General features: G+C 36.0%; 1 protein-coding gene across 1 annotated transcript in view; it reads right to left on the minus strand.

The window, feature by feature from the left end:
* The window catches only part of SEMA3A (semaphorin 3A), a 174,304-nt gene that overhangs the window by 61,648 nt on the left and 100,082 nt on the right, over positions 1-12,574 (minus strand). The window contains exons 5-6 of the mRNA XM_065743708.1: positions 8,516-8,609; positions 2,612-2,731 (exon numbers count right to left, since the gene is read on the minus strand). Coding sequence (XP_065599780.1) covers positions 2,612-2,731; positions 8,516-8,609 — 214 coding nt within the window. The remainder of the gene's footprint in view (positions 1-2,611; positions 2,732-8,515; positions 8,610-12,574) is intronic.

Here is a 12,574-nt window from a genome sequence, read left to right on the forward strand (position 1 = left end):
TGTTTGACTCTTGCACTTTTTAAATTAGCTTATATTTAAATTTCCATACAGGAAGATTGTTTAAGAACAACATTTAGTGTTAAAAAATTATCTTCACTGTGTGTTATGGTAAATATTGTCTTTCAGCTTCTATGCTTCTTTTGGACAACATTTAAATTCTGAAGAGCTTGACATTCATCAGTTCTTTATGTGCAAGTGTCTTCACCTTCCCATCTTGCACAAAGCAGTTGTGGTTACTACTCTGTTAGATATAATCTTAGTGCTAATTTGGGAAAGGCAGTTCTCACATTTAGTGCTGAAAGCTTGATAACCGAATCCACAAAGGAATGACACATTTTCAGCGATGAAGTACAGGAGCTGTGGACAGTGGCTGTGCTTTCCCAATGTATAAATGCTCCTGACTCAGCTGTCATTGTGCACAAAAGCAGATTTTGCTTGTGTGACTGTATCTTATGTCATCACGATTATCATAATGAAAATGAACATTGCATTATATTGAATATACAGTTTCTAAGATAGATGAATATGGCTCTGGACAGAAATGTCAAGTGGTTGGAGATCCTGTCCACAGCAGGGGGTTTGAAACTAGATGATCTTTGAGGTCCTTTTCAAACCAAACCATTCTATATCTGTAACACATTGTAATGACTCCTCCTATCTTCTCTATTATTGTAATAAAAAATATACCAATAAACAACATTTCTGGTTTACTGGGTAAGTACTAACTAAAGAACTAACCTCACTGTTGTATGGCTTACGACTAAACAAAATTTAACAGGACAAAAGTCAGACTCATACAAATCATCATGCTAAAAATACACATATGTACACACACATGTATGCGTTTATCTGATACATAGATCCAGTGCACATGAGGGCTGCTCTGAAAGTAATGCCTCCTATTTCATTATGTTGATCCATAGTGTAAGGTTCAACTTCTGGCAAAGGAAGTTGAACCTTACCACCAATATTCCATTACATTTTGTTGCCATGCAACAGATGATAGCAGAGAGGCAGTCTACCAAAGTGGCATCTGATGTGAAAGTGCATGTGAAGCAAAGGTATGTCATTGAATTTCTCCATTTCCTGCAGAAAAAAAAATCACCTCTTGATACCCATTGATGTTTGCTGTTTGTTGAAGGTTTGTGGAAACTAAACAGTAGGTATGAGCACAGTGAGGCAGTGTGTATTGCATTTCAGCATTGGTGACAGCAACAATGGGTCACCTCTTCTGATGCAGAGCTTTATGAGTGTGGCATAAAGACTTCTGTTCATGGCTGATGAAAATGCATAGCTAAAGGTGGTAAGTATGTTGAAAAATAGTATTTTGTAGCTGATTTTTTTTTCTATCAAGCAGTACTATTATCCTTTTTGCATCTGTTGTTATTTCCATAGAAATAAATAGGAGGTATTACTTTTGGAGCAACCTACATATCTTATATACTTTTGTTTATTCAACATCTATGTTCATAGATGAAATATAATAACTAGTATGACAGTGAACTTCCTGACTTTAAATGAAAAGAAATTGTGTTGTTAAAAGATTGTCTGCTGTTATACACTAAAATTTTTCATGATCACTTCGCACTGCATTGCAAAACCACAGAAGAAAACCCAGACCTCAGCACAGACACAAATAATATGGCTAGAAGTGAAAAACATCTAAACACAATTATTTTCTGTGAATTCAAAAACAGGAGAGCAAGTCTGGCAGATGCAAGTAACACGTATAGCAAAAGTGGCCAGTCCATTCTTCAAAATTAAAATAGAAAGTAATGCAGTCTAAATACAGATAGCATTACTGGCTCAATCAAATCAAATGGCAATGTTTTTAAATGATAAACATTCATTTCCAAAATTTTCATAATCCTGATATATCTAATGCCAAGTGTAAACCCACTTAAGTTAGTGAAAATTTGACTTCAGTAAGATTGGATAGATAACTCAAATACGTCTTAAGTATTTTGGTACATGAAGTCAAAACAAAGTTTCCAGTGAAGCTATCTCTCTCCCTCTATGCACATGAACAAGCAGCTACAAGCGTGATTAGTAATATCCATATAATAAGGTATTTTTTTCTCTCTTCAGCTGCTGAATATTTTGTAACACAATAGCTTGGAATACCCAGGACTCCCATTTTTTCCAAACCGCTGACAACTCTGGACTGCTCAGAAAAATCAGTGGATTCACTTTCTGTTGGGCCTTGGTGGCCAGTCTCAGACTGCCTTCAATCCAGTCAAAAATTAAAGCTTGTGCAAAATGCAGTCCTGCCCAAGGCACTGTAGCTACTTTGTCGACGTGTGGCTGATGCCTCCACAGGCCCTAAGCTTCTATCCAACTTACACTCCACAGCAGTCTGCTCCTGTGGCTTAATTGTGTTAACTTTGTTTCTGTATATGTTTTAAATTTAATCACACTCCACAAATCTCAATGTAATTAAAACAAAAATTCTTCTTTATAAATCACTTTTGATTACTTTAACTGGTTTAAGACAAATTTCTGCTCCAAATAAAGGAGGAGTGTATATGTCACAGATGTTGCTGGAACAAAGCTGTGTGCTAGTCTTTAAGAGCTAGATGAATGTAACCGGATAAATGTACATTTCACATACCATTCAGCCACCGGGAGTCATGCTGCTCTGTTCTGATTGGATGGTGATGGCCCAGAGTTCGGAAAATGGCAAAGTCTCTGCCCATGAAGTCTGCTGCTGTGCCAGAGTACAATTCTCCATCTGTGGGAGGATGTAACTGTAAGAAACATTTCTCAAATTTCCAGTCATGGTAAGTGAGAGAAAGTTGTCAGTCCTCTGTTTATATTATACTAATGGGGGTAATGAGAAAATTACCAAGCAATAAACCATATGCAATTTATTGTCATTAAAAATATATGATTAGACCCACTTTCTCACTGCAGGACTTAACTATAACCTATCAGATGAGCTGCATCCACCAACTGCAGCCAGTTTACCAAGATACGTTTGCATACTTAGGCAGGAAAAGTGACAGATTGTACATCTATACCTGGAAGACTGTGATATACAAAAACAAAATACTCCTCAAAATCTACCAGCTGTGAAGTTACCCTATTTTGAACAGAAGTTTTGACTGGAGACCTCCAGTTTTTTTCCACTCTGGTGGGTTTTTGTTACTCTGTGTTTTGAAGTGAAGAAAGGCTCATTCACTTGCAGTTCAAAAAGTCATCATATCCCTTTACTTTTTCATACAGAAATATTATTTTTTTTTTCTTCTCTGAAAACACCAAATCCTCTGAAAACTGGATTTTCTGTATGGAAGACAGAACATGCCTTTCTACTTCTGCCACTTTTGTAACCAAGACTGGCAAAGTGCAGCAGCTAAGGGAGAGAGAAAATGAGATCATCTGCTACTACCTTGACCCCATGTGTACGGCAGTGAACAAGAGGATTAGAAATTGACCTCTGATAATTCAGCCCATAAATGGCACGTACATAGCCCAGCTGGAGAGTAAACTCATAATATTAGGGCCTAAATGTTCCTCTCCTGAAATAGCTAGAAGGATTGTGGAGGAGAGTTTAAACGCAAAGAGCAAGATCAAGTTAAATATATGCCAACTGGCACAGAAAATAATAATAATAATAAATATATAATAACTAGACATACAGAAGATATTCAGGGAATAAAAAATCATATATTTTTATAGTATTGATGTTAGAGCTTGCATATGAAATTACCTGAATTCAAGCAGTTTTTTCGGGACTCTGTCCTTTTATGCCTAAAATGGAAATGTGAAACCCTCTTCTACACTTCTAATGTGAAATTAAAGATTACTATTGCTTCTAACTGCTATTTGCTGGCCACCCATTTTAAATGAGTTTCCTGTGAAAAACAGAAGCTTGAAGATGAAGTAACTCTTTCTTTAAGCTAAAGTAATACAATTTCATGGCCAGGATGTACTTTATCATCATTTTAAAACACACTTTATGAATGAGTTTGTCACTTTTATGGCAATTTTAGATGTTTGCATGGTAAGATCACCATGTCCAAGCATGCCTATTCGATATAAGAAGCATCTTTTCCCCAGAACATTGATACCATGAAATCATCAATTGAACCTACAGTGGCTCTGCACCATATGGTAGTCATGAAAGTCATGAAGGGTGAAAACATGATAGCAGAATGGCGTGGAATTGAATGAATTCACAGCAGAGATTAGAATAGATCAGTCGTGCCCAGCAGGAGGTGTAATCAGAATTGAAATAGAGCAGCATATCATTAATTAACAATTTATCATTCCTCTATGTCATATTCAAGTTTTTAAAGGACAGACAATCACTTAATTATAGTGATTATTATGTACAGGGTATGCAGCTAAGTGTTTAAAGAATGTAAAGCCTTTTTGCTTGTGAAAACGGCTTTGATGCTATGCTTAACCTTTCTTTAACCTTATCTGCAACCTTATTTTCATTTGCTTGCCTTCCACTCCCATGTGAGCTAAGACAGATCAATATAAATCAAAAGGGGGAAAAAAAAGTAACAAGCCCTATTTTACTTCCTAGTTACAAGGAAACTGCAAGGTCAATTAAACAAACAAAACAAAAACCAACACAAGATTCAATATTTTATACTGCAGTTGTACACATCCTTTGAGTTAGAACTACTGATAAACTACATAATATTTTTACCTCCACTTATGGTTAAAAGAAAGCTAATCCTTATTTCCCTATTCAGACCATCTTTGGGGCTGAAATTCGCTCATTGATAGGCTAGGAAATGATTCTTCTGTGTCATCAATACTTTTGCTGTGCTATTTCCATTGGTAGTAGTTTTCAAAGCGGTCTTCATTGGCTTTAAGAAGGAAATGGAAGTAAACAGAAAACTGAGAAACATCTCTCAGGTAGAAAGAATGAAAGAAAAAAAAGTTTGCAACTTTGTGTTTCCAGTCCAACAGCATAAAACAGGACTATGGCCTTCTGTCCAGGGCAAACTGAGGGCTCTCAGTTGTTTGCTTAAAAGCTCTGTGTATTGGATACAAATTACTTCATGCTGAAGAAGCATTTTGACATATGTATGCAAATACACATACTCAGTTTCCTGCTTTCTAATTTGGGGGCAGAGGAACTGTTTTTCCTACATATTGAACAGAAGAATTGTGGAAGTGTAGGAGGACTCTTCTCCCAGCATATCTCCAAGTTCATCAGATACTAATATGTTAAAAGTATGCATTTATTTGCTCAACTGTTTCTATTGGAGAAGACTGTATTCTTAAAATAACTGTGCCCCCAGCACAAGAAAGACATGGAGCTGTTGGAGTGGGTCTAGAGAAGGGCCACAAAGGTGATCAGATGGCTGGAGCACCTCTCTGAAGGAAGGTTGAGGGAGCTGGGCTTATTTAGAGATTAGAAGGTTCCGAGGAGATCATCTTGTGGCCTTCCAGAACCTAAAGGGAGCTTATAAACAGGAGGGAGACTGACTTTTTACGTGGTCTGGGAATGACAGGACAAGGATGGCAACCCTGCCTGCAGTAGGGTGGTTGGAATGAGATGATCTTAAGGGTCTCTCCCAGCCTTAGCCAACCTATGATTCTCTGGTTCTATGGTCTTTGGATTATATGTTTACTCATATAACTAATGCTAAGATTTTCAGAAGTACATAGCAGTGGCTTGAAGTCACTCTTGTTAGTGACAAAAGCCAAAACATACCAGAAACTTAGAATACACAATTGCAGTGCCCAGAGACTGCTTAGTCTCTACATCCATGCATTAGTCCACTCAAATGGGGATTGTTTTGTTAGCAGTATACAGATGGGCCAGGCTGAATAACATCTTACATTGCTAGGAACTAGTTGTATCATGTTCCCAGCTGCTGTTTACATAAGAGTTGAGTAACAATAACTACTTTTAATGAACAACTCTTAAAAAAATAATGAAAAAAGTTTGCAGGTGGATGAGGCAAATAAAGAATATTAGAAAAATATTGGAGCAATTTTAAAATGGTGAACTTTTGTTGCAGTCGTTTTTCTAAACATTTAACTTTATTAGGAGAGAAGGAACATTGAAGATCCTTTTAAAAGTAATAAGAGTTTCAGCTGAAATATAAAATAAGAATCTTGAGTACTAAGGGTGATTAAAGATCTTAAATTACTTTTTGCATACTAACCTTGGTGTTTTGACCAAATTCCAGCCTAGGTAATTAAATATCACTTACCTAAAATTTACCTTCTAGTTAAAGAACATACTCTTTTTTTCCCCACTTAGTATAAATCTCTCCTCAGTGTTTTTGATGAAGAACAGAAGTTATTTTCTCCCTCTCAAATTTAATCAGACAAACTACTTTTAATTCTCAGCCTTCTTTTATCTTTGCTATAGCTACATTGTGTTACAAACTATATTATTGCGTTTTAATGAGGGCTGAATAATTTTTTACATTTGCTTTCCTGAAACAGTGTGAGGTATTTGTTATCAAGAGGTTCTTCTGGCCTTCACAGTCCAATTCACCACTTCAAAGAACAGTTGGACCACATCTCTCCATACTGACAGTGTTTGGTCAGTTCATTCCCTATTTCTCACCTCCAGTGTATTGAGAGGCTTCTCACCTCCTAATTTGAGGACAGGAAATTACCTTTGGTCAAAATTTTGCCATAAATGTTATGGTTTTTGGCAAAGATTAGAAGAAGTTATTGTGAATCAGAAGTGAATCTGCTGTACGCTTTCTTAAATATCAGGGGAACCACTTCATTGAAAGACTGAAACAAATGTAGCATTATAATCAGTGATACAATATAAATGTGAGGTAGCTATGGGGAGGCAGAGAAGAAAAAATGTTCACATTCAGGATGCAGGAATGTTAATTTTAGATTCAACATGAATCTTGTTCATGTCACTGAAGCTGAAATTAGTCACTGGCATTAAATGTTGAATTTGTGCCATTTTCTACAGTGCTAATACAACTAATGGAAGCCTGATTTAAAACAAAATATGATGCTCAGTCTACTGTTTATCAGGAGGAATATTACATGGAGTGAAAAATACTGAGATAGGGAGTGGACTCAAAAAAATAAAGATGTATTAAAGACTTAAAATCTAAGCCAAAGGAAATAAGATAATCATATTTGTGCATAACTGAGTAGGAAAAAAAAGGAATGTGAAAAGCTAGATGCTGTTGTCTTTGTGCAGTTGCATACCAGGTTGCATGCAATACTGGCTTGTCATCATTCTCTTTCTTTATTGTACACTAAAGTAAATAGTAAAGCCAATCCCTTGAGAGTAGCTCTGCCAGAAATTCAAGTTGCTCCGGGCACTAATTTATGCACTGGACTTTTACACATACACACTTTTTCTTTCTGTTTGTTCAGGATACAAGTTGGAGCAAGATGTGGAAGCCCTTCTTGTTTTTCCTTTTAAAAAGTGCATGTCCCCAGGGTAGCTCATCACCTGTGAACATTAGGAGCTTTGAAGATCAGGAAATGAGGCACACTGAAGAACAAATTTTTCTTGTTGCCTTTTATGAATAGTTTCACTTTTAAATGTAATGCAAATATAATATGTACTTGCTAAGCAAGAGTAGACATACAAAGTCCTGGAGAACACAGTGTATCTGTGTTCTGTGCCATTTTCCAAAGGCTTCTGTGATAAGAGAATCAACAGGCTTCTGAGATTATTGCTGTCCCCTTGGATTTGAAGTTGTGATTGAGAGCCAGGAAGTTACATGTTAAGAATAAAGTGGCTACTCTTGATCAGAGATCTTACAGAAATAAGAATCTTTTTTTTTTTTTTTCTCAATTTCTTCTTCTCTTAATTTCATCTCACAAAACATTTATTGCCTTTTCTTTGTGAAGGAAGAAGGAAAACCAACGAACACAATTCAATTACATAAATTAAATCAATTACATAAATTAAATCAATTAGATTAGTTCAATTAGATTAACATACACCAGGTGCTCTGTACATACATATTCTATGAAACTAAGTATTATTAATTCAAATATAACTAATCTATTTAAATATCTCTGTTCTGGATAGGAGTTTAATTGTATTCACTGTCAGATACATCTCTTCAACTGAAAAATCATTTTAAGGCCAGGACTTGTGAATGTTTGTGTGTCTTCAGCTCAGATGTGAGTACATCTTGGTGATAGACTTTACTTGGCTACAGTAATGATACTAAGAATTGTTTATTCCTGCTCTCACTTTGCTCCCAGATTTACTGGTGCAACCATCATGGGGCCAGATGATTAACCAGGCAATTAAAATGCCTCCAAAGTCACCTATTTCTGAGGCTGAAGAAACAAGGTCTCACAGAGGGATAAAGCAGTTAGTGTGACACTTGAATCTTGTTTTACACAAACCCTGTTCTCAAGACAACTGGGCCAACTATATTGAAAAATGAAACTGGAATGACTTCAAGCTAGACAGAAAATACATAAAACAAAGTCCTACCATAGGTGCTGTAAAGAGAAAACAAACAAACAAACAAAAAACAAAAATGCAGGGAACAGGCAGTGAATGAACATCTCATTGAACCTGTGTTTCAGCACCTACCTATTAAAAGAGAAGCAGTCAGCAATTTAGGATCATAAGGGCTTTTTCCACGGCCGTTTTCAAAATGTGATTCTTCCATCCTAAAAATGTTGTCCTGTGGAGTGGAAAAAAGAAAGAAAAAAACAATTTTATTTGATGAAACAATGCTAAAAATAGGTTGAATTAAATAGAGCACGGTATATATAATTCATACTGTTTGGTGGGCTTTGTTTTTGTTTTTGTTTTTGATTAAGAGAAGTCAAATTATGCTAGGAGAGGTTCTGGAAAAAGTCCTCATTTTCTAATCAGTATTGTGCCAATGGTACTCAGAAGCACAAAAAACACATACAGCTTGTGCCTCAGCTATTCTGCTTCACATACACTTCACATGGTTTCATTGAACTGTCTCTGCTTTCACTACAGATGCGTCTGTGTAGTATTAACTGAAGAAGCTGTAATTTCGAAGTTTTGTCTGAAAACTGAATGTGTAGATTAATGGATTACAGGATGCTAAACTCTTAATTGAGTTCTTAGTGACCTATGTTTTCTGCATGATCAAAAACAATTTTAACTTCATCAGTAAAGCTGCTTTTCAGTGATGTACAATACAACTTCTAAAAAACAGCAGTTGTGAAAAAGTACAAGGAGTTATAAAGCTAGATTAAAAGGGGCATCAGTCAACACTAACTCAAATCAAGGTCAGTAAATCCAAAGCAATTGGCTTTTCAGTACATTTAATGATTTTAATTTTAACTGGGGTCCACATCTGCCAATCAAACTTAATAGTTTGTTTACCTTATGTTTTGTGCTAAGGGTAAAACCAGAAGAATAAATGATTTTTGGCACAGCAGATCTTACATTGGTAGAAGAATTGCGGAAGTCAGAGTAAAGCTGAAATTTCCATTTTCTATCTGCACTGTGGTTAATTTCCATTGACATTTAACTAAGTCAACTCCAAAGCCAGGACACACCCTGGCAATTATTCTGGTTATTTAGGTCTGTGCACCTAATTCTCAATTGCTAATACCTAAAAATTTTTTGAGGTAGATAATGAAGGTAGTCCTTTAATAAATACAAATTAAATATGAATTTCTTGCTGTCTAATCAGAGATAATTATGTGTTTTAGGAAAAGAACAAAAATAAGTAGAGCAGAATATGAATATATGTATTTATAGAATGAAGCAACTGAGAAGATATTAAAATATTACAATATATATAAATATGTAGCTTCCATTCGAGGGAAGACTATTTCCAACACAAGCTATGGTCAGCTTTACTTTCATCTAAACAAGTTGACAAAACCTTCCATTGCCCCCAAAGCTTTCTATTTCTAAATTGTACCATCCAACGAATCATTGGTGGCTTTCAGTCCTTGTTATATAATCTGCTATGATGAGAAAGAGGGAGAGTAACTACCCTTAAAGTAGATACAAGCTATTCTTAAGTTGCCTGTTTACCTTCTCTTCTCTAGATTAAATCTCACACAACTTCAGAACTTCAGAAAAGCTTTAGTAGTGTGTAAAAAGTATATTATCCAGAAAGTATATTATATTGTCTTGTGTTCAAAAGTAAAAGCCTCTACAAATTGCACACAATTCTTTCATCCTCAAGGATAATGCTCCAGAGCTCAGTGCTAGCCTTTGCAGTCCACAGTGCTGTTGTAGGATGTAAAAAGTAAAAATAAACTAACTCAATTACGTGGATTATATGTATTTTTAATGTGAAGATCAGTCACACAAACAGCTGATAACTGTGTGTGCACTGCATATTTTCAAAGGAACGCCAGACAGACTTGACTTAACATTTCACTTCATTTAGTGGTGAAAAAAGGTGAAGGGAAAATGAACCATTTAGCAGAACAGCCTATCTGAAGAAGTTTCCTACATTGTAAGATAAGAAGTTTGGGCAAACTTTGTGAAGTCTGATCCTAGAATTCAAGCACAAACTTGTAGATGTAGCCTGCTTGATTATGCTTATATAGTCATCCTGTATCTGTAATTATTTTGTACACTATTAAATTTATTACTTTCCCTTTGTATTTTCTACTTTCTAATAGTCCAGACACATTCTATGCACTTTTCTGACTTTACTCTTTCTGACCCGAAATGAATAAATAATGAAAATGATTTTTTTAAATGTTAAATGTACATATCTAGAACTTGCACAATAAATAAAAGCAGCAAATTCAAGAGAATGCTCTACTTCAACTACAGTAATATAACAAGGCACTAATACTACAAGCCATTATTGAAAAATGTTATTAGAAATCTACATTTACTTGGGATTTCTTCTTAGTAGATGATAATTGCTCAACGTGCACACCAATGGATATTTGATAAGGCTATAAAGTCAGTGGCAGGACAGTTAAAGCAGAAGATATTCCCAAGATTATTCCATTTGTCATTACGAAACAAATAGGAAACAGATGTAGAAAGTGATTTGATATAGGAAGGATCTGATTTTTGACTGTATTCCTCTGGTTTATGTCACTGTAACTTCACTGATATTAGAATGTAGCAAGCAAAAGAAGTGGAAACTAGGTCAGCCTAAGTCAGAAATGATCTACCCTTTTCTTTGTGACTGTAGAGTAAGCCATTTAAAATAGGAGGCATGACAAGGAAATCCCACAGTGTTTCCATATTTCAGTTAAAATGCAATGTAGAGACACATATAATAAGTTTCCAAATGTATCAGTAAGTAATAACTACGATAAATATATCACTGTTAAGCGTCAAATGAATGTATCTTGGATAGCCTGAAGCCCCAGGGAGTTTTGATAAACACACTATAAGAAGACTAACCCATCACAAATATGGCAACATGCCCAAATACCTTTCTGAGTAATGAAGTCAAATCATCTCTGTCTGTACACCAAAAATGCAGTCAACAGAGAAATAAAAACTTTCCTAGGTATTCCTCCCTGTCCCGTCTCCCCCCGACTCCAAGTGAAAGCCTAGAAAGCTCAGATTGTAAGTTATACCATAAAATAGAATGTTTTATGCTGGAAGGAACATATAGTCCAAGATTCCTTCAATGAACAGCAACATCCACAGCTAGATTAGGTTGTTCAGCCTCATCCTGCATGTCTCCAGGGGCGGGACATCCACCACATTTCTGAGCAACTTATTCCAGTGCTTCACAACCCTTAATGTAAAAAGCTTTCTCTTCATATCCAGTATATATCTCCTCTCTTTCATATTGAAATCATTTCCTCTTGTCCTGTCACAACAGACTCTGGAAAAGGGTCTGTCCACCTCCTCCCTGTAGTCTGTCTTTAGATACTGAAAGATCAACATCAAGACTTCTCGGAGCCTTCTTTTCTCCAAGCTCCCAACTGTCTCAGCCCCCATCTCATTAATGTATTTCTATAGCTGTCTACCTGAAATATGTGGTTTCCTGCAGTGCAGTTTGACTGATATCAAGACTTGGCCAGAAATAAATATATTTCAGACCTTGAAATAAATGTAAAAGTTCTGATGATTCCCATTCTTTTATTCTTCCATTTTTAGTCTATTGAGATTCACTTTCAAACAGCTGAAACATGCCTAGAATAAATGTCCTGTATCATGATACTGAGTGGTGACAAGTCATTGCTACTTAACAAGACTTATTTCATACCTTGCAATAGAATTCAGCTAGCCAGTACCATACCAACCTAATGTTATGTATGTATATATAACATTACACATACGTACACACACACACACACACAAAAGGGCTGCTCCAAAATTAATGCCTTCTATTTTATTATGTTAGCCCATGATATCGAAAGCAGATGTCGGCAGCATGGCAGTAGAGGTTGAACCTTTCCACCAACGTTCTGTTATGTTTTGTCACCATGTGACAGACAGCAGCAAAAGGGAAGTCTGACAAAACAGTGTCTGACATGGAAATATTTGAAACAAAGGTGTCTCACTGAGTCCTAGCATGTGGGGTGTAGAAAAAAATTGCACATATTGACATTAATTGATGCTTGCTGAACATCAAACAGTGGATGTGGCACAGTGAGGTGGTGGGTGGTGCGTTTCAGCAGTGGTGACAGTGACAGTGGTTCATCTTCTTGGCATAGATTTTTTATA

The sequence above is a fragment of the Cyrtonyx montezumae genome, unplaced genomic scaffold (assembly GCF_038088225.1).
Source record: "Cyrtonyx montezumae isolate F1298 unplaced genomic scaffold, pur_monq_1.0 scaffold_3, whole genome shotgun sequence".
NCBI classification, from domain to species: Eukaryota; Metazoa; Chordata; class Aves; order Galliformes; family Odontophoridae; genus Cyrtonyx; species Cyrtonyx montezumae.